The sequence below is a fragment of the Danio aesculapii genome, chromosome 5 (genome assembly GCF_903798145.1).
Source record: "Danio aesculapii chromosome 5, fDanAes4.1, whole genome shotgun sequence".
In the NCBI taxonomy this organism is placed as follows: Eukaryota; Metazoa; Chordata; class Actinopteri; order Cypriniformes; family Danionidae; genus Danio; species Danio aesculapii.
The window spans coordinates 30,921,640-30,949,227 of record NC_079439.1 but is presented as its reverse complement, the minus strand read 5'-3'; the positions used below and the strand labels follow the sequence as shown (position 1 = coordinate 30,949,227).

At 37.4% G+C, this 27,588-nt stretch overlaps 1 protein-coding gene across 4 annotated transcripts in view; it reads left to right on the top strand.

Moving 5' to 3' along the window:
• Positions 1–5,002: 5,002 nt before the first annotated feature.
• Positions 5,003–27,588, top strand: part of grin1b (glutamate receptor, ionotropic, N-methyl D-aspartate 1b) — a 40,239-nt gene continuing 17,653 nt past the window's right edge. Inside the window, exons 1-16 of one of the 4 annotated variants that reach the window (XM_056457890.1) lie at positions 5,003–5,796; positions 8,308–8,442; positions 8,803–8,979; positions 12,979–13,041; positions 13,797–13,894; positions 16,342–16,463; positions 17,197–17,371; positions 17,885–18,029; positions 19,523–19,609; positions 19,695–19,830; positions 19,921–20,048; positions 20,239–20,403; positions 22,365–22,483; positions 25,301–25,413; positions 25,552–25,700; positions 26,902–27,059. In XM_056457890.1, coding sequence (XP_056313865.1) covers positions 5,548–5,796; positions 8,308–8,442; positions 8,803–8,979; positions 12,979–13,041; positions 13,797–13,894; positions 16,342–16,463; positions 17,197–17,371; positions 17,885–18,029; positions 19,523–19,609; positions 19,695–19,830; positions 19,921–20,048; positions 20,239–20,403; positions 22,365–22,483; positions 25,301–25,413; positions 25,552–25,700; positions 26,902–27,059 — 2,219 coding nt within the window. In that variant the 5' untranslated portion in view covers positions 5,003–5,547. The remainder of the gene's footprint in view (positions 5,797–8,307; positions 8,443–8,802; positions 8,980–12,978; positions 13,042–13,796; positions 13,895–16,341; positions 16,464–17,196; positions 17,372–17,884; positions 18,030–19,522; positions 19,610–19,694; positions 19,831–19,920; positions 20,049–20,238; positions 20,404–22,364; positions 22,484–25,300; positions 25,414–25,551; positions 25,701–26,901; positions 27,060–27,588) is intronic. The other 3 variants (XM_056457892.1, XM_056457891.1, XM_056457893.1) reach the window with 3 other exon arrangements.

The following is a 27,588-nucleotide window of genomic DNA, read 5'->3' as shown; positions in this document are numbered from 1 at the left end:
GGCGCTACAACAACAAACAAATCAAACATGCAATAAAATACAAGTATACATAAAAAAGTTCTAAAATATAAACAGAATAACCAAGAATCTAAAAATGCAGTCTTAAAAAGATGAGCTTTTAGCATCTTCTTAAAACTAGCTAGTGTGAAAGTGTTTCTCATAGATCAAGGGAGAGCATTCCATAAACTGGGTACAGCAACAGAGAAGCCTCTCTCCCCCATTGATTTTAGTCTACAGGGCAGCTGTTAAAGGGTGAGAGAATCAGCAGACCGTAGGTAACGAGAAGGTGTGTATTGAGAGACAATGTCACAGATATATGAAGGAGCTGTACCATGAAGAGCTTTATATGCAAATGTGAGTGTTTTAAAAATGATACGGGACTGAACTGGGAGCCAATGCAGGTTATAAAGCACACTAGTAATGTAATGTAAAATAATAAATTAATTACATATGTTATCACATGCAGATGATAAAAAAGAGTTGAATTTTCAACATCAAAAGTCGACAGAGCAGATATCAGTTCCCAAAATGCAATTCACAACCCTAAATAAAAAGAAAACACATATTGTGAATCACAAAATATACAAAAACTACTAATTAACAGTCATTTTTACAGTGTCAAGTGCTTTTTGATTTTCTTTTTTTCTGAAAAATGCAAAAACAAAACCAGAAGCCATTGTAAAATAAAATTGCATTCATAAAAAAATATGAATGCCAGTACACTGTAAAACCTAATAAGTTATGGCAACTCAAACCATTTGATGAAACCGATTGCTACAAACCATTTGAGTTAAAAAAAACTACTCTATGTGAGTACTGTGAACTTACTCCATTTAGGTATTTAATTAACTCAAGAGTTCAAAACTCTTTTCAAATGAGTATAATTAACTTTCAGTAAATTAACTACACTCATTTCATTTGATAAAGGTCACTGTTGGGTTTTACAGTGCAGTTAACAGTTTCCAAATTCAAAATATCGACTTTTGTGTTCAACATATGTAGTTACAAAAAAGATGTATCTCATGTTAACTAGCATAATGCAGCTAGCAAAAAATAATGTAAAGTGTTTTATCTATGTATTAAAATCAATGAATAAAATGTAAAGCAGGCAAGCTTTCATAAAAGTAAAAACCCAATCATGAGCTAAATGTGCTCTCCTGAGAATGCAGATCACGTTTCACATTTGTCGAATGGTTAACTCGCATCCTCAAGACACACTTGAAGGTCTTTGATTACACCATTAGATGGAGCTGTTTCTCCGCCGCACAGCTTGGTTTCTCCACAACACAACAGCATTCATTTGAATGCATCTAGCATGAATCAAACATCAGTGTGTAGTGGAATACAGTAAATAATATATTTTTTAAAGTAGCCTATCAGAAGGGCTGATCTATCTTTTTCTAGCTTCACAATCAATCTTGCTGCCTTTTGCAATTTTCCTGCGAGCATTCTGCAAATAAGAAGCGCTTTACTAGGAATTAGGACTCTAAACCATTATCCATTGTGCTGCAAATGGCTCTGCCCTGAAGCTCTGCTAAATTCTGAGTGGCAGAGAAAAACCCACAAGGTTTTAAATGTTGCATGCACATATAGTGTGTTTCCTGCCTTGTATGCCACTAACACTTCACGGTTTAATTCCAAGTAACCTCCTTTGGATTTATCGAAATGCGTGTATGTCAGAAGAGATAAAAACATTGGGCTGAATCCTATTTCCTTCCGCGCTAATAGCACCATCACAAGGCTGTGTGTGTTTTTGTTGTACTGGATAATTATCTGGAAAAAGCCTCTTCATTAGGCACGGTTGAGAATAATTAAACAGACATTTTGGATAGGTTTTTCTGCGTGTGGTAAAACGATTTCAATTATGCATGCAAAGAACCACATGCTTCCAAAAAAAAAGTTGATGGCGCATGCAGCAAATGAAGAATAACCGTAATGTTATTTCTTTGGTTTTTAGCTATACTCTAAATATATGAATATAAATATGCTTGAAGGTCAAATAATGTGGCAAAGCTGCCCAGTGTTGTTCTTATATACATATATGCATTGTGTTGAGCTTGCATTTGAGTTTGTGGAAGAGATACATATCAGGGTTATGTCCCACTGAAATCACGTTAACAAGCAAGCAGCGCATGTTTTATACAGTGCATCACCACTGCATGATCCAAACTGACACTTTGGGAGCTGAGAGCCAGTTTGAGAGTAACTCTGCTGGTATCATTTATTGAGAGCCTGAAGCATCTCACTAGCGTTTTCGGCTGCCATCTCCTCTTACCCACATTCCCTAGTCCTGCATAGATCCACACTTCAGTGCTCAGTGTATTGCTGTCTAATGATTACAATTTTTTTAATGAGTCCACAGATCACACAACTTCATTGTGCAGTGAAACCAGTCTAAGGTAGCGGATAACAAAAACAAAAACACTGTAGGTTTGTACTGGAATGAAGGCTGATAATTATTTGATTTGTGCATATCCTGCCCTGCTGTTGTTTGTGCCTGCACTCAAGTGATGTCACGTTTAATCCCCCTCTGCATGTGTTGGTGGGTGTGTGACTAATATGCAAAGCACGGTATGTATGCTATATGTGACACACATGCTTCATATTTATGTTTTTACTGCAAACAGTCAGTGTGGACAGTGTAAACCTCATCTATTTGATTGTGAACTAATATTGTTTAGAGGAAATCTCAGGCCATGGCTGGACTAAATGTGTACTTGAATGGCTAGAGGATGACCATCTGTGAAAAAAAAGATATAATGTACTGTATTTACAGGTGATTTACTTAGATTTTGAATTTTGCATTGTGCTTTGTTGTGTGTAAATATAAAATGTGTTGAATGTAAAAATGGAATCTAAAACATACAAATGGGTCCAAAACATACTGTGATGGCATGTGTCATGAAAACACAGTGTTTCAGTATTATATATATATATATATATGGTTGTTGACATGGTTGTTGACAAGCTGGTCTGAGTGGTCTGGTCTGAGTATTTCAGAAACTGTTGATCTACTGGGATTTTCACGCACAACCATCTCTAGGATTTACAGAGAATGGTCAGAAAAAAAGAAAATATCTAGTGAACGGCAGTTCAGTGGGCGAAAACACCTTGTTGATGCCAGAGGTCAGAGGAGAATGGCCAGACTGGTTGGAGCTGATAGAAAGGCAACAGTAACTCAAATAACCACTCATCACAACCGAGGTATGCAGAAGAGCATGTCTGAATGCACAACACGTCCAACCTTGAGGCAGATGGGCTACAACAGCAGAAGACTACACCAGGTGCCATTCCTGTTAGCTAAGAACAGGAAACTGAGGCTACAATTCACACAGGCTCACCAAAATTGGACAATAGAAGATTGGAAAAACGTTGCCTGATCTGATGAGTCTCAATTTCTGCTGCCACATTCGGATGGTAGGATCATAATTTGGCAGCAACAACATGAAAGCATGGATCCAATCTGCCTTGTATCAACGGTTCAGGCTGGTGGTAGTCGTGTCATGATGTGAGGGATATTTTCTTGGCAAACTTTGGGCCCATTAATACCAATTGAGCATCATGTCAACGCTACAGCCTACCTGAGTATTGTTGACCACAGTATTGTGACCACAGTGTACCCATCTTCTGATGGCTACTTCCAGCAGGATAACATGCCATGTCATAAAGTGTGAATCATCTCAGACTGGTTTCTTGAACATGACAATGAGTTCACTGTATTCAAATGGCCTCCACAGTCACCAGGTCTCAATCCAATAGAGCACCTTTGGGGTGTGGTGGAACGGGAGATTCACATCATGGATGTGCAGTCGACAAATCTGCAGCAACTGCGTGATGCTTTCATGTCAATATGGACCAAAATCTCTGAGGAATATTTGCTGTACCTTGTTGAATTTATGCCATGAAGAATTAAGGCAGTTTTGAAGGCAAAAGAGGGTCCAACCTAGTACTAAGGCGCATAAACCAAAAACAAAACAAAAAAAAAATTATTCTTTCATCACTGTAAAAAATACCATTTCAGTTCTACCTGCACCTTTGTTCTGTTGTTTATTTTGTTACTACAATGTTGCCAAGAGCAAACTTGATAAATAATAACCTACAGATACAACAGATACTTGCTGTACCCAAACAAACCTTTAAAATCGACATTCTTCCCCATGTCTGATTATATTGCAGTTTTTCTATCCATTATAATGAGTGATGTTCTTCCAGGCGGCAGTAATGATGTAATCTAAATGCAACATCAAAACGAAGCATTTTTCCCCGGTGATGCTTGAATCCATAAATAATTTTTGATATTTGATTTAATTTTCTCTAAAGACTTTTTAGTGCAAACCTTAAAATGTATTATTAAACATGCAAAACACAGTTTTGTTAATTGTAAGTTACTGTGAGTGCAGAAAAAAATAAACACTTGCACCTCAAGCTGGAGATGCTTGTTTCCTTGGTAACGGGGGTCTCGTTGAATTTCTCCATTGCACTTGAAGGCGCTTGTTCTGGTGCTCTCTATGGGTGATATATGGAGACCAGCTCTCATTGATTATTTTTATGAAGAAAAAACATTTTCTCTGCTTTAAATGAAAGGAAAACAAGAATATCGACAGTTCGGCGTGTACAGGATGAGCATAATGAGCGCAGGCTATAAAAACGCCACGGATTTATCAGTTTGTCATTTGTTTTCTATATAGACGAAAGCGTTATGCCTACTGAATTAACTTGTAATGTGATATATTTAAGGAAATAATAGATCTAAATGTCACCAACAGATAAATGTAAAAGCATTAATAACTAAATTAATAAATCAGTTTGTCTGCTTATTAGTTGTCTCCGCGCTCTGAGAGAAAATAATAAATGTTGACGCACAAACATATACATGTTTAAACGAAAAACCATCTGTTTAATCCATTTTTAAATATGCAAATTGCGATTCACACACAACTAATACGCAACCGACTTGTCTCGTGTGACTTACACACATCAACGTTGTCCAATCAGTTCAATCACACGGTGCTGTGATGGTCTGAGATTTTCCTCGCATTAACGCAAATGTTTTGAAGTCTATTCGACCGTGACAGCTCCGTGATATCAGGCGTAATCTGCGAGTGCGCGCGCATCAGTGCACGAGCACAGTTCTCAGCACCAAGGACAGCGTCTCTCACAGAGCATCAGGTCACCCTTGACAAAACCTTGACTACGATTCAACCAGGGCAAGACCGAAAGAAGTGAACCACAACATTAACGCGAAACTGTTTTTCTTTTTCTTTTCCCACCCTCTCCGAAGAGAGAGTGCATGTGAGAGACGACTATCAACAGGAGCGAGCGTCATTTTCTCCAAAGGCGCGCTGGCATGGTCTTGTTGAATGTGAACGGGTGTGATGAGCGGGCTCAATGAGTGAAGCTCATTCCTCAGCGGAATAGACGGAGCTGATCGCATTCCGGTGCTGCTGGAGAGGAGGACGCGCTGCGAGCGGATCTGCCTCATCAACGGACACCGACACGCATCCTCCACGGGGCACTCGGCTCGACTTCTCTGCCATCCAGGGCAAAATGCGTCTGGTTCTGTTCGCCTTTCTCATCTCGTGCTCCTGCGCGAGAGGTGGATGCGAACCCAAGACTGTGAACATTGGAGCTGTCCTGAGCCAGAAGAGATATGAACAAGTGTTCAAAGACGCCGTCACCCAAGCCAACAATATCTACGGCAAAGATAAGTTCAAGATGAACGCGATTTCAGTCACCCATAAGCCAAACGCCATCCAGATGGCACTCTCCGTGTGCGAGGATCTCATCTCCAACCAGGTAACACTCAAAAATCAGCCTGTTCAGGTCATGAGCATACTGAATATAATAATAATAATAATAATAATAATAATAATAATAATGATAATAATAATAATGATATTAACAAAGAAATTCAATTCAATAATATTAATAATCTAATTCAATAATATTAAAACTCAAATTTATCTTATTAAAAGTTTGTATTTTATAAAACATCTATCTATCTATCTATCTATCTATCTATCTATCTATCTATCTATCTATCTATCTATCTATCTATCTATCTATCTATAATTATAATGTTACAGGTAATGTTATCCTAATATTAAAATATTTCTAATTATTTGGTTATAGGTAAAGTGCCAAGTCAAAGCAATAGTAATTTTTAAAACATGTTTGACAGAGCTAATATCTCTAAATATATCTGTCAATCTATCTTTGTGGGCTATCTATCTTGATATATTATATTATTACTGCTACTGATTCGTTTGAGTCGCAATATACATAATTAAAATAATTATAATATTAACTACAGTCTTGTATGTTAAATGTTTCAATACAGCTTTGTTTTTAATTACTTTATTTTCTAATGTTATTTAAATCTTTTGTATTATTACTATTTCGTCAACAAGTGTTTCTGGTAAACGCGGGAAAAAAACACATTCTGCTAACAAATCCTCCAAATTCAGAACCACAATTTTGGATGACGGACAGCCGTTTTCAGCCAGGCTAAGTTATTCTAACTAACGAGTTATTCTGCAAGGTCAAACGCTGTCGAGAATCTCGATTTGCACGGATGAAAACATGCAACAGGATCCAGGGGTCCATTTTGACCTTACCAGTGAGTGAAGCATTCACAGTACATTGGCGCGTTGGGAAGGCGGTGCGAGACGTGCTAAGAGGTTATGAACTGTGCCAGAAATAATGTAAGGTGCATGAGTGAGTCCGTGATTCATATGTCGCCTTGTAAATACAGATCACAGAATAATTACAGCGTTTAAGGTAACACTGCCCCCCCTGCATGCAGCGCCATCGCATCCCCGCTGGCCCACCGCCTCTACTTTAATGAAAAACGTAAAACGAGGCCAACATGGCGCAGCTTCCTATAACAGCTGGTTTGTTCGGGGAGAAAGCTCTAGTAGAATATTACACAGCGATGGGGCAGAGATTATTACAACACGGATTACTTTCCAAGTCACAGCAGACTAACAGATGCAATGCAGTTCATGACATCCGACATGTAAACTCCAGATGTTGGATCAACACTTGACATTTTACTGTCAACTGACTCTTGCTTTGCGTTTTAGAAATGCGTCGACAACAAACACAAGATACAAACTAAACACGTGTAGTAAAAGATCAGTTAATAGGCTTACCCACTGCCAAAATGCTGATCATTTTAATGTTTTCATTCATTCATTCATTTTCTGTTTGACTTAATCCCTTTATTAATCTGGGGTCGCCACAGCGGAATGAACCGCCGACTTATTCAGCGCATGTTTTATGCAGCGAATGCCCTTCCAGCCGCAACCCAACACTGGAAAACACCCCCACACACGGTCAATTTAGCTTATTCAAATTACCTGTACTGCATGTCTTTGGACACTGGGAGAAACCGGAGCACCTGGAGGAAACTCATGCGAACATGTGGAAAACAGGCAAACTCCACACAGAAATGCCAACTAACCCAGCTGGGATTCAAACCAGCTACTTTCTTACTGTGAGGCGATCGTGCTACTCACCGTGACGCCCCAAATTAGATGTTTTTCTTTTTAAAAAATGTACCAAGCAAACACAGAACATTCCCTGTTTGGTTTCCATTTATGAATGCTTTCTGTAGTTAAAGTTATCCTCTCAGAATTTTGTGGGCAGAACTTTTTAAAACAACCTAAAGAGAACATTACTAACCTTGAGGGATTGTTATTTACATGAATGTTCCTGACTAATCAGCAGAGAAACATTCTGGGGACCAGAAATAACATCCTCAAAATGTTCTGGGAAACAGAAATATCTGAAGTAAATGCGCTTGAAATGACAAATGTGAAAATAACACCGCAGCGAGTTTGGTGGATACTTAACAGCAAAAGTGGCAAACAAGGAACTGTACCAATCAGACAACTGTTTCAAACCTGAGTGGCTCGAGTTTTGGTTGTACACAATGATATTTCAGAGTGTTCAGAGTGAGCATATATATTATCAAGTAAAGCCATTTTTTGACAGTTATGCCTTCCTCTGTGAGTTTAGCAGTGAAATGAGGTGGAAACGTTTAAGAAAAAGCCTAAAATATGAGCTAATGAGAACAGCAAGTCATGTAATATTTCACATAGATTTAGCTAATGCTTAAGCAGTCATTTTATTGTAATGTTTGTTAGCTTGGTGGTCAAGTTAAACAGCAGTTAAGTTGGTTACTACATTGTTTTAGCTAACAGGTATCAAAATTCCTCAATTTACAGTGTTGTTTAGGATTTTGTGACTAAATCAAAAAGCTTATTCAGATTTCACTTCCCACTCCTATCTCTGTGTCCTCAGGTTTATGCGATTTTGGTAAGCCACCCTCCCCAGTCCAATGACCATCTGACACCCACTCCGGTGTCCTACACTGCTGGCTTTTACCGTATCCCTGTAGTGGGTCTGACCACCCGCATGTCCATCTATTCTGATAAGGTAAGTGTTGTAGACTGCTGCCTACTATATTTGTGAAAGACATTTTTTCTTGCCTTTTGCTGCAGATCAACTGGCTTTTACTGATGGTCATCCAATTGTCTTCTGTTCATTCATCAGAACTGAACGATGTGATTAATGTTTACTCATTTTTAGAGCTTTAAAAACTCTCCTACATCTCATTAGAATCGATTGACTGTTTTAGATTCATTAACACTCTTTGCCTTATGACATCTTGGCATGAAGACTGATGTTGGGATCCATCTCTAAATTAATTACAGCTAAAGTGATTAAATCCTAATGAACTGAAATTGCTTCGGGCCTTTGAGATTCACTAGTTCTTCCTCCCGACCGTCCATCCAGAGTATCCACCTCTCCTTCCTGCGCACGGTGCCTCCCTATTCCCACCAAGCCCAAGTGTGGTTTGACATGATGCGCGAGTTCCAGTGGAATCACATTATCCTGATTGTGAGCGACGACCACGAGGGCAGAGCGGCACAGAAAAGGCTGGAAACCCTTCTGGAGGAGAGGGAAACAAAGGTGAGATGCGTGGGCTGCCCACTCACATGGATTAAACGTGTACATGAGTGTGTGTGTGTGTGTGTGTGCAAGTCAGCGTGTGTTACTGTAATCAGTATTTCAGAAGTCTTCTATATATGTTAAATGTTTCCTTTTTTCTGTTGTGTAAACACATTTCTTTCCATTGGCTAACATTATTTATGCCAGCAGCGTCTTAAGTGGTTTATCTGCAAAACTTTGTACTTTTCTACTCATCTCACATTGCTTTTTACCATAGTCAGATTCTCCTATTTGTCTATCCACAACAGGAGCAAAATGAGGGACTTAGCCTGGGGCTGTGCAAAAAATCAACCAAAATATTAATGGCAGAGCATTTAGTTGCTTTGGGTTTCTGTGAGAATTTATTCTAAGCAACAGACTATGATTTATTGTGTGTTCTCTGCGCAGCTTTGTGCTGCTTAATATTTCAGATCATTTAATAAAGTATTTCACCAAGAATTTAATGTTAAGGATAGTTATGCACAATGCAAGTTTAAACGTTGTTCGCATTTGTACATCTGTGTATACAAATTTACATATCGTCACCTTGGAATTATAAGGTTCTATCTGCATCCTAAAGGATTTTGAGATATTGAGCTTTACAGTTTTTACATTTCATATAGCAAACAATATGTATGTGACAGTTCTCTTTCATACATTAACATGACAGAGACCCTAAACATGCTCTAAATATAAATGATCAAAATTCTCTGAAATTTGCAAACTGGGGTAAAAAGAACAGAGCAAATGCATATAAACCTTTGTGACTCTAAAGTCATTTTCTGCTTTGAATTATACCCAAAACCCAAAAAGTTAAGATAACTGAAACCAAAGGAAACTGATCGCAACAAACCATTTAAGTTCAAAAACTAATCCTAATGAGTGCTGTGAACTTAATCTATTTGAGTAAACAAAGCAATAGGCGAACTCAAACCAACTGAGTACTGTAAAACCCAATAAGTTAAGGCAACTCAAACCGTTTGAGGAAACCGATTGCTACAAACCATTTGAGTTCAAAACAAATCTATTTGAGTACTGTGAACTTACTCCATTTAAGTTGAAGTAATTAACTCAATACCTTCAAAACTGAGTTCAAAACTCTTTTCAAATGAGTAGAGTTTCAGTAAATTTGGAGTTAATTTGATAAAGTTGACTGTTGGGTTTTACAGTGTAAGGTTCCATCAGATTATAAATTTAAGCATTACTTTTCCAAAAAATACAATCACAAAAAATAAAAATTGGTGTTGTAACAATATGTTGATGTTTGAGAAAGTTACATTTTTGCTTTTTGCAACATTTATTTAGTGTTTTAGGATAAATATTTCTTTGTGTTTAAATTAAGCATACAAGGCTGTGCTAAATATTTTATTCAGTGCAGATGTTAATTATATATATATATAAATATGGTAATATTTATTGAATTTTATTCTTTTTTATGAACTATTGCATTATATTTATTGAATTATATGTGCTATGAATTAAATTAAGCATTTGCCCTTCAAGGCTTAATATCAAATTTAAAGACTTTAAAAGAAAACAGGCATCACAGTGGTGCAGTGGGTAGCGCTGTCACCTCACAGCAAGAGCGTCGCTGGTTTGAGCAAGAGCTGGTTTTGAGCTAGGTCAGTTGGCATTTCTGTGTGGAGTTTGCATGTTCTCTTTGTGTTTGCGTGGGTTTTCCTCCGGGTGCTCCGGTGTCCCCCACAGTCCAAAGACTTGCACTATAGGTGAATTGGGTAAGCTAAATTGTCCGTAGTGTGTGTGTATGAGAGTGTATGGATGTTTCTCAGTGATGGGTTGCAGCTGGAAGGGCATCCACTGCGTAAAACATATGCTGGATAAGTTGGCAGTTTATTCCGCTGTGGCGACCCCTGATTAATAAAGGGACTGAGCCGAAAAAAAAATGAATGAATGAATAAAAGAGAACAGACAATGAGCAAATGAGTTTAATAAACACTGAAAAATGTTTCACTATTTATACACAAATAAAAATATTTCAAATCTAATATATTAGATTTTTTAATAACTCATTCTTTTTCATCAATGTAAAATAAAACACTTCATCTCAATGTCAAAAAATGCTTCTAAATCATCACATTTACACACATCTTTTCAGTTTCATGTTTCTTTACAATTTTGTGAGGCGCAGCATTATTTAGTCGACTCTGATTTTGTGTTTCTTTCTGGTCTTACCCACTCGCAGTGGAGCAATCTGGCAAAATGACAAAGAAAGCTGATCTGATTGGTCCTCATGCGTGCATTCGAAATGCTGATCGGCTCACAGAAAGAACCTAGAGCCAAACTAGAGTTCGACTTTATAGATAAAACTCTATTTGTTTTTTAAATAAAAAATCTTAAAGTATAAACAACTTATAAAAAATAAGAATATGTGAATGACTCAATTTTGACTAAAACGTCAGATAGAACCTTATAATTCTAAGGTGACGATATGCACATTGTTAATCAGTAAAAAGAAGCATTTCTTTGGGATCTGAATCCATTAGCATGGCACCGTATTTTTAGGACAACCGCAATGTCCTTGCAATGTCATCCCCAGTAATGGCAGCCTCAAGGCCAGCTGTTTTTATGTGCACATACTCAGACTGTTCTGGGAATCAGTAGAAGGGCTCATGAAAGTCTTTCACTTGTGTTTGTTACTGAAAAAAACTTTGCTGGGAAATTGTCCAACACATGCACAGTCACTGCATACAGTTGCAATCGGAATTATTAAACCCCCTTTGAATTTTTAAAAATATTTCCCAAATGATGTTTTACAGAGTCAGGAAATTTTCACAGTATGTCTGATAATATTTTTTCTTCTGGAGAAAGTCTTATTTGTTTTATTTCTGCTAGAATAAAAGCAGGTTTTAATTTTTTAAAATCCATTTTAAGGTCAAAATTATTAGTCCCTTTAAGCTATATTGTTTTTTGATAATCTTGATAATTTGATAATAATAACATCATTATGCAATAACTTGCCTAATTACCCTAACCTGCCTAGTTAACCTAATTAACCTAGTTAAGCCTTTAAATGTCATTTTAAGCTGTATAGAAGTGTAGTCAAGTCAAATATTATTTACTCTCATCATGGCAAAGTTAAAATAAATCAGTTATTAGAAATGAGTTATTAAAACTATCATGTTTAGAAATGCGTTGAAAAAATCTTCTCTCCATTAAACAGAAATTGGGGGAAAAATAAATAGAAAATTTAGGGGGGTTAATAATTCTGACATCAACTGTATATTGATTACATGTATTTAAAAAATGACAAGTATTAAGAACATAAACGTAATATAAACCACGTATATCCATTAAATCTATTTGAACTTTAGTTTTTGCTTTGTAAACGCTTTGAATTCTTCACAGACATTCAGAAGAACATATGAATCTGCATTCTAAGCCTCTGAAGAATGTGCATTATCTTGCTAGAGTGCTTAAAATATCTTATTGTGGGCCATATGTCTGGACAGAACGGTCTTGTAGCCGCAGCTTGCTGTGCTTCATGGACTGTAGCCGATGTTCTTTTACGGTAGATTGATAAATAAATTTAAACTGATGGATGGGATGTAGTGAACTGGATTAGACTGCGCTTAATTGTACCACACAATTAACAAACAGCAATGCATTAGGGGGGAAAAAAAAGAGTTCAGATGATTTGGCATTTACTATTAATCATGGTACAGTAACGAGCATTCTCAGAGCAAATGATTTAATTAAATACAAATCAAAAGGTATTAAAATTCCAATGAAACTTTATGAAAAGCATTAAGGCAGGGGGAAATTATGGGGAGCATATGCAAAGTTAGATAAGGTTGTCTGCTGTATGTAGTATTTGTTGATGGTTTTGCAAGCCCCAGGATTAGAGTTTCCCAATTTGAAGCAGAAAAGTGGAGTGTTGTTGGAATGCTTTACTGCGCACCATTTATAACTGTTTATAATATTCTGTGTCTGCATATTTTCTCTGTGCACATTATTCATCAGAGTAAAAACAGGAACTATGAAAACCTCGACCAACTGTCCTTTGACAACAAGCGAGGACCCAAGGTATATTTGCATGGTCAATGCACGCCGCCCAAAAAGTTATCTGAAAGTAGCCACTAGAAAAGCAGTCAAACAATCAACAAACCGATTCCAGAGATCCTTATCCTGCCAGCACGTCTATTTATTTGTTTGGATTCTTTTTATGATTTCAATCGAGAATGGGTTATTTTTTCTGTTAATGCGTATACAAAAAAAAAAAAAAAAAGAATCGCTCCCCCACCTCTCACTTTTTTATTTTTGTATAAAGGAATGCATGTATTGAAGCCAGCAAGATTGCAAGTCTATTCTTTTGACACAGTGCGTGGAGATCTGGTCGTGTGGGACAGACACTATCCAGATGTTACTCCCACCTTTCTGCAGCATTTCTTCTTTTTTGTTGGTTTTGGTTTTGGTTGGGAAAGAAGCCACCACCACCACCTTCACCTGTTTTTTGCTTTCCGGTTGCATCAATCTTCTTCTCCCTCTTCCTCTAACATGCACGTGTTTCCTTGGAATCTTGATTCCCTTGAGTTTGCATGTGAAATGCAGAATTTTTTTTACCTGCTCCAAGCTTATTTACGTTTTTTTTGAGTTACGCAGATTATCTCAGAATTTTTTTATTTTTACTTCATTTTTTAAACCTCTCCTCCCCTTGCACCCACAAAAAAAGAGAGAGAGAAATGGAGAGAGAAAAAAAAAAAAAGCACAAGGGCTCAAAAGAGCATGGTTCATGGTGGGGATGAGTCGACTTCTTGACTAATGTTGTGTCCTAATCCCAGGCAGAGAAAGTCCTCCTGTTCAGCCAAGACACAAATCTGACGGCTCTGCTCCAGGAAGCCAAGGAGCTTGAGGCCCGAGTTATCATCCTGTCTGCAAGGTGAGTTCATCTCCACCGCTTGACCCACCAGACTGCTAATCGCTAATGCTACTGAATAATACATGTGGCCATGCCGAGGCTGACGAATAGTGCTGGCTAATATGGTGAAGCTTGTGTTGGAAAATTGTGAAAAGATGTTTGCGTGTCATGGTAAATTTTTCAGAACTGAGCAATTGGGTTCTATTCAATTCATTTGGCATTTGCCACATTTCAAAGATAGTTGAATTGGATTGTGAAACGTAATGGGATCATAAAATGTTAAAATAGCTGTAAAGTAGATACACTTTAAACAGCTAATTATAATTAATTTTATTTTTATTTACTTTCTTATGTTCAGTTCAAAATCAGGCTTGCTAATCAAGTCAAAGTTCATTTTAGAGTCTAAGGGTGCTTTCACACCTGTGGATCGATTCTTTTGTTCCGAAACGGATTAAAATTGTTACAATGTTGCTCTTTGTTCTTGGTGCGGTTCGCTTTCACACGGCAAAGTTTCTAAACGGACCAAAATAGCTAAAACAAGTCTTGTGCAAGTAAACTCTCCTCACATTGGTCAGAGCTTCATGGTTTATTTTGTCACGCTCAGCTGTCATGCATCCTTATGTTAATTTATGACAATGAGTGATAAGACATTATAAGCGAAAAGCTGCACTTTCATTCTGAATGGTGACACCCACAGACCTTTTCACCAAATATACGTAAATCAGAGGCAAGAGTAAGACTTTCTCATCCATAGCTATTGGCTAGGATTATGCATTATAGGCTTACATTATAGAGAGAAATAACCGATAAACCAAGACTGCAGTTGGGTCAGTTTTCCTAACGGATAAACAGCTCTTGTTAATAGTTCAGCATGCTTTCACTTTCGTATCTGACATGAAACGCACATTTACCGGTAGGAATGACATCCCACCGACATCATAATTCTCTCTTCGTATAGCCGTATGCCTATTACATATCCATAATACACTGTGATATAGCCTGGTTTGGATCGTTTTGCTTTCTCATTACAATTGATCCGCTCCAGAGTTCGCTTAAATCGAGCCAAGACCAAGATTCAGGCGATCTCGGACCGATTGTTTTGGCGCGCATCCGATTGCGATTGCTGGATTCACATATGCCAAACAGACCGTGCTAACAGGGGAAAGCACCAGGTTCCGAAGCAAAAGTCTAGGTGTGAAAGCACCGTAACTTAACCTAAAATCTGATGCATTTTTTCTATAATAGCTGGTAATAGCTGTAATGTCAAGTAATATCTCTTTTGTTGATAACATTTTAGTTCTTCTTTAGTTTTTTACTTTAAATGACTGTGTGAAGACCGAGGGAACTAGGATTAAATGCATTCATTTAAAGTCCCATTGAACCGGAAGCTGTGATCGTTATTCTTTTCGTAATGTAACGCAGTTCTGAGAGAAACAGAATTTTAAATGAGCAAACTGTGGGCGTGGCTTGTTTTTTCTACCACGGGCTAAATGGGTGTAGTAAAGTAGCCGTTTCTTTCAGAAAGATCAGGAAAGGAGGTTTAGAAGAAATATTACAACCTAACAGACACCTCCTGCTAACCAATCCTGTTTGTTGTCAAAACTGACAGTTAGCCAAGCCCATTACCTCAAAATCATGTAATCTGATAAATGAACTGAAAACAAACAGGAAGTGCACTTTCAGATTTCAATTCAAGATTAGAAAGACAAACATTTTTTTTCTTAATGACATGCACAGATTTTCCCAGAGATGGGTTGCAGCTGAAAGGGTATCCGCTGCGTAAAACATGTGCTGGATAAGTTGGCGGTTCATTCCGCTGTGGCGACCCCGGATTAATAAAGGGACTAAGCCGAAAAGAAAATGAATGTGACATGCACAGATGAATTGTTCACCACAAAACTAGCAATGTGACCTAACAAAATCATATGGTTAGTTTTGATTTCTTGGGGGCTTTAAATTTTCATTACAGACAAGACTAACCAGGAGAACTGATCTATAAGTGTAACACACCTTAAAAGACAATTTACTGTATATATCTGAGAAGCTAACAATTTCTGTGAGGTTAAGCATTACAATTGAAGCAAATATTATGTCCAGCCGCCGCACAAACACTTCACAAAGTGTTGTTTGGCTAAATGAGCCAACATCTAATTTGTAAATGAGATTAAAATGTCAAACAGTTTCTTCGCCCTTCATGAGTCACTCAATCAGGCACACACAGACTGACTTGGGGGGAAATCTGAGGCATCCTGCATAATAGATTCAGACATGATTTACGCTGTAGTTGGTGACTAAAAGCATGGTCAAATCTGTCTACAAATACTGTATTTAACAAGAGACACGCAATCAACCCAAGCTCCGATTTTTTGCACTGACAGATTCCAAGTGGACTTTCTCATAATATGAAAAATGTAGGTGTTTATTGCAATTACTTCAACTCGTTACCACCAATCTTTATCTAATCACAGTGAAGACGAAGCCGCGGCCATTTATAAAGTGGCACGCCAGCTCAATATGACAGGCTCTGGTTACGTGTGGCTGGTTGGAGAAAGGGAGATGTCTGGTAAAGCACTGAGTGAAGCCCCAGATGGTATGTACTTTCATCCTCTCCATTTTCATCCTCTTGCTCTTTCTCTCTCTCTCTCTCTCTCTCTCCCAGGCTGTTTAACAATCTGAACATGTTTGCCTTTTAAGCTTTTTATACGATTACAATTTGCAATCCCCACCGACGAATCAGTGTCTGTGCTGTACTTGCGTGTTTAAACGTTTAAACAGCTGCGTGTTTAAAGGTTTTAAACACAGTGACTCTTTACTCATTGTACTGTGCTTTATGTCTAATGTTTAATTTGTTTCATTTTTGAGTGTTTGTCCTTTCTTTCAGTAGACAACAATTGATGCAATAGAGAGTTGTGGTAATCCATATTGGTTTGAGTGTGCATACATTTTTTAAGGTTTGGCTTTCATGAGTTTATTTGTAAGTGACGCTTTGCTACTTCCACATTGAGGTGTGGATACGATGGTAAGCGACAATCGCATTTCTTTGTTCCTGGCTTCTTTATATACACATCCGTGTTCAACTTCACGTCATTCTGCTCAGTGCTGACCCTGTCCTAACCCCCCATGACTTTCACAGTCCTTCTGTCTGTCTTGAGACAATTCGTTGCTCATATGCAATGCACGTTTTTTGTTTCTCTCTCTGCCAATGTGTGCGTTTCTTTATTATTATTATTATTATTATTATTATTATTATTATTATGAGTATGCCTCTTAAAGTCTTGTTGTGAGGCACTGGCCAACACCATGTAATGTTGTCAACTGGGCAGGCTTGCTCGGCCTCCAGCTAATCAATGGCAAGAACGAGTCTGCGCACATCTACGATGCCGTGGCTGTGGTGGCCCAGTCCATCCAGGAGCTCTTTGAGAAGGAGAATATCACAGAGCCTCCTCGAGGCTGTGTTGGCAATACAAACATCTGGAAGACTGGCCCACTCTTCAAACGGTGAGGCCAGGGATGAGCGCTGGCTAGCAGTCGCTAGCTTTCCAACCAACCAACCATTCATTAGCTGTCATGCATTACCATACATTACCACTGGTCTGGCACTGACAAGAGTGGAAGCTTTCACACCGCAAACATTGAAATCCCAAGCATTCGGCTTCTAAAACCATTCCCTGACTCCTCAATTGGAGGAATATTGGAGTGCAAGGACACAACAAGCCTGTTAAGTTGTTGATTACATTGGCCTTGTGAAATCTGGTGGTACCAATTTGAGACCCTTACAGGTGTCATTTCTGTTCTCCTATGTCTGTGCCTGCACAATATGTGCCATCCCACCCCACACAACACCCCATAATTTTCCCCAGTTAGTCGTCATATCTTTACCTGAGACACACCTGCATCTCCCATCTCTGAATATCTGCTAATCTTCCATTACTTCCAGTCATCGTCAATGTCCTCCTTTGTGTTTAAATGAGCATTTTGTGCCTTTTCTAAAATGCCCCTCTGGTGTACTAGAGTGCTGATGTCATCCAAGTATCCAGATGGCCTGACAGGCCGCGTGGAGTTTAATGATGACGGAGACAGGAGGTTCGCCCACTACAGCATTCTGAACTACCAGAAAACCCGGCTGGTGCAAGTGGGCGTCTACAATGGCTCGCAAGTATGAAATCGGCTCAGCCTTTTTAATGAGCTGTCCTTCTGCTTGGCAGAAATATTTGGACAGCAGCACACTGTAATTTTATTGTAACACTTTAGCATAAGGTTAAAGCTTTCCATTTAGTGAGCCACCAGTGTACAATGAAAGCACATATTTTTCTAGGTGAATTTTCATTTGAACTATACTATAGCTTGGCCGGCACAGTGGATAAGTGGTTAGCACAGTTGACTTACAGCAAGAAGGTCACTGGAAGGTTTGAGTCCTTGCTGGACCAGATGGCATTTCTGTGTGGAGATGGCATGTTCGCTCAGTGTTCACGTGGATTTCCTCCGGGTGCTTCGGTTTACCCCAAAGTCCAAAGACATGCGGTATATGTGAATTGGATAAACTAAATTGGCCATAGTGCGTGAACGAGAGTGGTTGGGTGTTTCTCAGTGCTAAGGATTGTACTCTCAGTGCTGGTATTGGGCGGTTCATTCCACAGTTGTGACCCCTGATGAAAATAAGCAAGTGAAAAAAAAATTGAAGGATTAAAATATCACATGATTATTAATGATTATTTTCTACAAAAATATAAAAACCACTACCTCTATGCTTTCTTCATCTCGGGGGGGCTTTTTTTCAGTTTATTCATGACAACTTGCTTTTGTATAATGTTATTATTATTGGTAGTAATATTTATTATATGTATATTTTTATTTTCTTTAATAAAAACAAGTTTAGATTTGTCTACCTGTCGGGTTTTGGAGATGTATGTATCACCATATGGCACATAAAAATAGGACCAGGGCTTAATGTGTGCCGGGTCAAGCCGGATCTGGATCCGGCACCTCAGAAATCTGATCCGACACCTAATTCTACCAATCTTTCTTCCGCAACTCCCCAACCCTTTTCGTCCATGACAACATCCCTTGGATGTCTTCGGTGGAGTGCGTACGACACTGTTTTCTTATTCACGAAAGTAAAGGAGTAAAGTAAATAGTAAAAGTAAAGTAAAAAGAAAGTTAAAAGGCCGGATGGAGGAGGCTCATTCTTTATCATCGGGCTGCAGATGGTCGCGATTGACTCTTAAAGGGAATGTGAGATGAGACTCTGATTGGTTTAATGCACGTTATGCTCAAAACACACCCATAACTCATTAAAAGAATAAGCACAACCCTGTTAGACCATGCGCCGTGGTGCAAACTATATTTTTCTGTCCTTAAAATAGCAAAAGTGGATTCAGACACGCCCTTATTGCTTGTGCACCATGCACTTTAGACTGCGCCTAGCTCGTTAAAATAGAACCCCTATAGTTTGTCATTAAATTTTTCTACTTGCATGACTCCTCCTTGCATGACTGAAGAAATCCTTGTAATTTGCAACACCGGAGACCATCGAGTAAACCTACTGCTTGTTTCCATACACAATATTTGTATTTGTTTAATATAATTGCTTTACTATACAGCAGAGGAAATTAATGTAGTGTAATGAATCAAGACGACTATTTGTTCCAGGTTGTAATGAACGCTCAGAGGAAGATTATTTGGCCAGGAGGGGAGACTGAAAAGCCGAAAGGCTATCAGATGTCAACAAGATTAAAGGTAGCTCATTGCAGCAATTTTAATGCATCTTTTTTAAGGAGGAGAGGGCATTACATTGACAATCACTTATTTTTCCCTCTGATAGATTGTAACTATTCATCAAGAGCCCTTTGTCTACGTGAAGCCGACTCTACGAGATGGAACCTGTAAGGAAGAGCACACTGTAAATGGAGTCAAAATCAAAAAAGTGATCTGCACCGGCCCTAACGAGACCATTCCAGGTAGTTATTATGTCTTATATCATACTTTATGCTATTGTTTTGGACTGCAGTTGTGCTTTGTCTGGATCTGACTGGCTTGTATAAATACAGGTCGGCCCATAGTGCCTCAGTGCTGCTATGGGTTCTGCATTGATCTTTTGATCAAACTTGCATTCACAATGAACTTCACCTATGAAGTGCATCTTGTGGCTGATGGCAAATTTGGCACTCAGGAGCGTGTGAGTAATATCATAACTTTATTGATTTTTCACCTGCCTGAAGCTTTGCATGACTTTTTGTTTTCGAAGTCATGCCATAGACTTTTCCCAGCTCTTCTTTACAGAGGCTGTTGGGAATCTGCTGAAATTTACATGAAGTAAAGGGCATTGATGCATGACGAATCGCTTAGTGTTATCTTCCTGATACCAGGTAAATAACAGCAACAAAAAGGAGTGGAATGGCATGATGGGAGAGCTTCTGAGTGGCCTGGCAGACATGATCGTGGCTCCACTTACAATCAACAATGAACGAGCCCAGTACATAGAGTTCTCTAAACCGTTCAAATACCAGGGGCTCACAATACTTGTCAAAAAGGTGAGTCTCAGATAATCTCGGATAATCAAGTATTGTGTTGAGTTTTTAAATTAGTTTTTATTTTTACATACATATATACACTCACTGGCCACTTTATTAGGTACAGCTTACTAGTACCGGGTTGGACCCCCTTTGGCCTTCAGAACTGCCTTAATCCTTCATGGCATAGATTCAACAAGGGACTGGAAATATTCCTCAGAGGTTTTGGTCCATATCGACATGATAGCATCACACAGTTGCTGCAGATTTGTCAGCTGCACATCTATGATGCAAATCTCCCGTTCCACCACCTCCCAAAGGTGCTCTATTGGATTGAGACCTGGTGACTGTGGAGGCCATTTGAGTACAGTGAACTCATTGTCATGTTCAAGAAACCAGTCTGAGATTATTTGCGCTTTATAACATGGCGTGTTATCCTGCTGGAGGTAGCCATCAGAAGATGGGTACACGGGTACACTGTGGTCATAATCCTGAACCGTTGATACTCGGCAGGATGGATTCATGCTTTCATGTTGTTGATGCCAAATTCTGACCCTCACCGTCCAAATGTCACAGCAGAAATCGAGACTCATCACACCAGGCAACGTTTTGCCAATCTTCTATTGTCCAATTTTGGTGAGCCTGTGTGAATTGTAGCATCAGTTTCCTGTTCTTAGTTGACAGGAATGGCACCAGGTGTTGTGTTCTGCTTCTGTAGCCTATCCGCTTCAAGGTTGGATGTGTTGTGTGTTCAGAGATGCTCTTCTGCATACCTCAGTTGTAACAAGTGGATATTTGAGTTACTGTTGCCTTTCTATCAGCTCCAACCAGTTTGGCCATTCCCCTCTGATGTCTAGTATTAAAAAGCACCCACAGAACTGCCGCTCACTGAATTTATTCTCTTTTTTAAACCATTCTGTGTAAACCCTAGAGATGGTTGTGCATGAAAATCCCATTAGATCAGCAGTTTCTGAACTACTTAGACCAGCCAGTCTGGCACCAACAACCATGCCACGTTCAAAGTCACTTAAATCACCTTTTTTCCCCATTCTGATGCTCTGTTTGAACTACAACAGATCGCCTTGACCATGAGTTGCTGCCTTGTGATTGGCTGATTAGAAATTAATGAGCGTTAACAAGCAGTTTGACAGGTGTACCTAATAAAGTGGCCGGTGAGTGTATATATATATATATATATATATATATATATATATATATATATATATATATATATATATATATATATATATATACAGTTACTGTTTAACTGATCTAAAGTAACAGTATAACAGTAACAGAATTTGTCCAAAAAAGAAAATTCGAAAAAAGAAAAAAAAACAATTGTGTATTGAGTTTTGCTTTATATTTTGAATTAGTTTTTATTTTTACATTTTGTTGAAGTCTCATGCCAGTAATTGTTTTATTAGTTTATATATAAGCTATATCATAAAATACTATAGTATATATTCAGCTACTTTTTATTTGATTTTAAGTACCCGTAACAGAACTGTCCCTGCTCCAAAAATGTACATTTGAAAACAAGAAGAAAAAAAACAAACAAATAAATACAATGCATAAAGCTAAAAATAAACTACAACATTTTTATTTTAGCATTAGACTATCTCTTTAAACCTACATTATACCCTGGGGCCAATGAGAAATGATCTGGGGTCAGTTTCATTATAGTTACATCTTCGAGTTTCAAAAAAATGTCTGAAATGTAATTAATTTTTGGAAAAATCCACTGGGAACATGACTTTGTAGGACAGAAATAGTATTACAGTTTCTTGATTTAATTGAATTCCCTGAAGTGGGCTTATCTCTGAACACTGAGAAAATGCTGTGGTAAATCAATTGACTATGGCATACAGTGGAATCTATTAATACACCTCTGACCAGCACAGACGTCGACTCCATTTGATGTTCCATATGGCGATGTGGGTGGTGTTTGTTGGATTGGATAAAGCTGTGTTGTTTTGCAGGAAATACCACGCAGTACACTGGACTCGTTCATGCAGCCCTTTCAGAGCACTCTGTGGTTACTGGTGGGTCTATCGGTCCATGTTGTGGCGGTGATGCTCTACCTATTAGACCGTTTCAGGTAAAGGACAGTAACTCAGTCATCATTTATCCAAACAGTGGTAGTTAGGCTAATTTATTAATGTTATTTTTAGCACATTTTCATACATCAGAATGCCATGTTAATACATGTTTTTACACCAAAAAAAAAAAAGATGATCATGTATTTTATGCAGGATTTACAGCAAGTGTCTTTCTGTGTTATATTAGTTTATATAACAAAATACCTTGTCAGGCTTATTTAGAACAATAACCATCACATATAAACCACACTTATACATACAAAACACTAGATTTTACCTTTTTGTCTGCAAAAACCCCCAACATTTTCTCTTAACTCTTGTGCACTGTTCAAATTTACAACCATTTTGTTATGTTAGGGATGAAAACATGGCATAAATGTGTTAATCAACCTCAGTCCTGATCAGAACTACAAAATTTTTTAAAAAATGACAGGATTTTAACTCTTTAATTGCCAAGTTCACAATTGATGTCACTGATTTGGTGAAAAAACACACAAAATGACGTATTTTCAATATAAAAAGTCAATGGGGAATGGATTTTTTTAACCTTTTATCACAGTCCTGGACACGTGAAAGATTAATAACAAGATTGGATTTAATGCATTGTTAGCTTTTGTGCAGCATAAGATTTTCATTTGTTCTCCCTAATTTACTGTTGGTGGCTGTTTTTGCCCCAGTGACTATGTTTACATGGACATCAGCAATCTAAATATTTGCCTTAATCCGAATAAGACAATAATATGATTAAGGTGTTAACATGAGTTGCTTTTTGAAAGTTCCTTTCATGATTCTTTTTTACATGTTACAGCACATAATTTGATTAACGTCATTGCGTCAACACGCTACCTACATTTCATCAGCAATTTTATGTAATTTCAGGTGTTTTATTTTTAATTTGTCAACATTAACTGCAGTTCGGCAGTTTCACTTTCATTCAGGAATACTGACAAACAATGACAAACGAGATATTGGAGGCGAGTATGAACTGCTGGAAGAGTAGTTTTAATGGAATTTGGTACCTCACACCATATGGGAAAAAACCTCATGTGCAGGTGTCTGTGGTCCTTCACTGACCCGGTAGATGCAGACAATAGTGTCAAACAGCCATGTGTGTATAGACAATCCTGTCGCAAATTACGGCGAAAAACGTACACGACGGTAATTGTTTGATTAAGGTGTGTATATGTCTGTGCCTCACTTTAATAATGCGACTAAAATCAGCATACTCCACATGTCTTAATTCCATTTCTGTTTAGTTCGATTATGACCCTAATCGGATTAAATTAATCAAAAATTACCGTTAACATGGAAAACTCTTAATCAGAGACATAACTGTATTAAAATCGTATTATTGTTGTCCATGTAAACATACTCAGTAACTACCATTATAACAACATTTTTTGACTGCAAAACCAAGACACCATATAATCATGCACTTTTGATTATTGGTCGTTTTCCCTGTGGGAAGAGGTCAAATTTGTCATTTTTTCTGTTGATCATCAGTTGGCACCATTAACCCTCTAGATATGCCCTTTAGAAATTTGCCCAGAGTGTATTGTTAAAATTTTTTATAAAAATTCCCCAAAAATTTCCTAAAATATGTGTCAAAATAAGATTTGTCACCAAAAATCATTCTGCTAGCTGAAACACAGAAAAAGTAATGACCAAGTTAAGACTCAAAATCACCCCAAAGTGGATGAAAACATCCTCAACAGCACAAACGGGTTATTCTTTTAAACATTTTAATAAGTTCAGGTCAGAATATGTGAGTGATTCATTTTGACATATGATTTTGTAATATCTTTACATTTTGTGAAAAGTAATTTTGTATTAGTTCTGTAATTTTAATGAAGTAAATAGCAAAAAAAAAAAAAAAAAAAAAAATATATATATATATATATATATATAAATTTTGATTTGAATTTTTTTGGTAATTGTATGTATGTATCTCACATTGTCATATGTATTCTGTTGTGTGTGTGTGTGTGTGTGTGTGTGTGTGTGCGTGTGTGTGTGTGTGTTTTTGGTCACACTTTATTTTGATGGTCTGTTTGTTGAATTTAAGTTTAATTTCATCTACATGCTAACAAATTCTCAATAGATTATAAGAAGACTGTTCGGTTGGGTTAGGGTTAGTGTAAGTTGACATGTATTTACAAAGTTTCTTGTAGTCAGTTAAATGTCTGTTGAAGCAGCAGTATCAACAGTTATTAAGCAGACAGTCTACTAATACTCAAATGGACCATTAAAATAAAGTGTTACCGTGTTTTTTTTTCTCCTCTTGTTTACTGGCTTGTTGGTTGACTGGTGTGATTATTGTAGATGTGTAGAGCTTGACTTTTTCTCCACTTCTCCTCTTCCTGTTTAACCTAATGATGACGATGTGGGTCGAAACTTTGTTACAGTAAAACATTTTTGAGAGCTAAAGTGTCAGTGTGCCGATTTTCCTTTGACATTTTCCATTGCGTTCGTTTTTTAATCGAGCACCCTCTACTTTCTCCACTTTTCTTCAGAGAATCTCAGATGTGTGCACATTTCTGTTTTTTGGTTGCTTGATACCAAAATTGCCATGAAAATTCTTAAAAATATCTTCTGCAGACGAACCAAGTGTCTGTAAAAGACAGGATTTGAATTTTTTAGCAGACGCTCCCATTAAAACTCATCCTTTGACAGATTTTTTCAAATAACCAACCGACCGTACAGATGTGAGAATGTAGCTCGGTATTAAGTATGTTGCAGAACATTCCAAAAGGTTTTACTGAAGATTAACAAGTGTGAAATGTCTGTCTCTGACTGATATGTGCTTCGCTCTGCAGCCCATTTGGAAGGTTTAAAGTGAATAGCGAAGAGGAAGAAGAAGACGCCCTCACCTTATCCTCCGCTATGTGGTTCTCCTGGGGTGTACTTCTGAACTCCGGCATTGGAGAAGGTAGAAAAATCAGCAAGCAAATTATTATTCGCTCCATTTCCCCCTGTGAGGTGCAGATATTGCTGACTCAGTGTTTGATTGATTGTGCAGTAAGCATAATATTCTTTATTGCTCTCACCTCTACGCTTCCATTCACAGGTGCCCCTCGGAGCTTTTCGGCGAGGATTTTAGGTATGGTGTGGGCTGGTTTTGCTATGATTATAGTTGCATCTTATACTGCCAATTTGGCAGCCTTCCTAGTGCTGGATCGGCCTGAGGAGCGCATTACCGGCATCAACGACCCTAGGGTGAGCAGGAAATAAGAAGCAGCGCTACATGTTATACAACACAATATCAAATAAGGCTGAAAATTAGCATGTTTAGAGATTGCACATTTCACACAGCATAAAATCAACGCATATAATTAAGCTTGTCAAGGACATGTAATTAGGGGTCATTTTGTTCACAAAGGTTATTTTTAAGTGGCTTTTTTTCATCATAACAGCCTACAGTATGTCAGTTCTGGGATGTGGGCTGAAAATTGGCAAAAGAATAAATGTAAACATTTGATGTAAAATAGCAAGTAATTGTATATTTTAAATAGATCTGTAAGGTTTCGATGAGCAGGGCTGAATTATAACTGATCCAGGATTGAAGTACTTGTAATTAGATTAAATTACATTCTAAAATGCATATGTTTACATGTTTATCTTTTTAATTAATTACACAATTACATTGTTTACATACATAGTAAATTATTCTTGATTTATTGATTTTCCTCAGTTTTTTATGTAATTGCATTTACATTGGCATGCAGATAAATATATAAAATATACAGTTTTATCAATTTTTTTAATGATTTTTATATATTTTTTAAAAAATATTTTAATATATATTTTAAATATTTATACTAAATATTTTCATTCAAATCTGTTTGAGAAACAGGGTGTGTAAAAATAAATCTAATGTAGTCAAAAAGTCATCATAAAATTTATAATTTAATAAATAATTACAACTTCTGTAATGTAATTTGTTATCAGTAAAAGAATACAAATTATAAGTAATCTACCCTACACCGTTTGTAATTTATTTTGAATAAAATTCTTTAAATATAATATGTAACCCTGTGAACTTTTTGATTAGAAATGTGCACATTCAATTTATTTTGACAACTTTAAAAGATGAAAATCTGGTTTTATAATGACTCATAAACAACTCATGGTCACACATGAGTTACTTATTCCATCATTCCATCTTATCATTCCATTTCTTAGATGTGTAGACACACAGCATTATGACTTCACTGAACATTTTTAGGTCACACTCTATTCCCACCACTATTTTCATCTTTAATATTTAATGTTATTACAGAGACCAAAAAAACTTCCAAATTTTGGATTTGCAGACACCAAACACCAGTTTACTTGAATTATTCAGCATGTTGTGAATCAACAGTCACTTCAGTTCATCTACACTCAGTTCATCAAGACCTTTTTTTGTGTGTTTCAGCTGCGAAACCCATCAGATAAGTTCATCTACGCCACAGTGAAGCAGAGCTCTGTGGACATTTACTTCCGGCGCCAGGTTGAGCTGAGCACCATGTACCGCCACATGGAAAAGCACAACTACGAGAGCGCCGCTGAAGCCATCCAGGCTGTGCGAGACAAGTAAGTACTTTTTTAATACCTGCAAAATTTCATTTTTTTTTAAGCGTTTAAGTAAGGCTAGGTCAAAAGTAATCTAAAATTTCATCTAAAATGTAATCTAATTATATCAAGAGATTTAGCACTTGTATCATTATTGTTGTTTTATTCTTGTACCAAATTGTTTTTATGATTTTTTAATGTTTAATTAAGTACCACAGTTTGTAAAACCATAATTTATTGTGATGTTTAATGCACTTCATATCCTTTCTATTTCTTATTTCTGTCATTGTGGTACAAAATAATTTGATTCAAATCTATTGGAGAAACAAGTTATGTCAAAATTAATCTCAATTAATAAAAATTAAGCACTTTTGGTCCGCACTCGGGTTCATTTGATATCAGAATATGGTACGTTTAGCTAGTGTGAACGCCGTCTTCTGAACTCAGTGATGGTCTGGGGTACGGTTCGTGCCAACTGTACAACAAACTTCAGTTTTGTAACGTTTATTGGTGTGTATATGTCTGTGTATCACCTACTTTGGCGACAAGC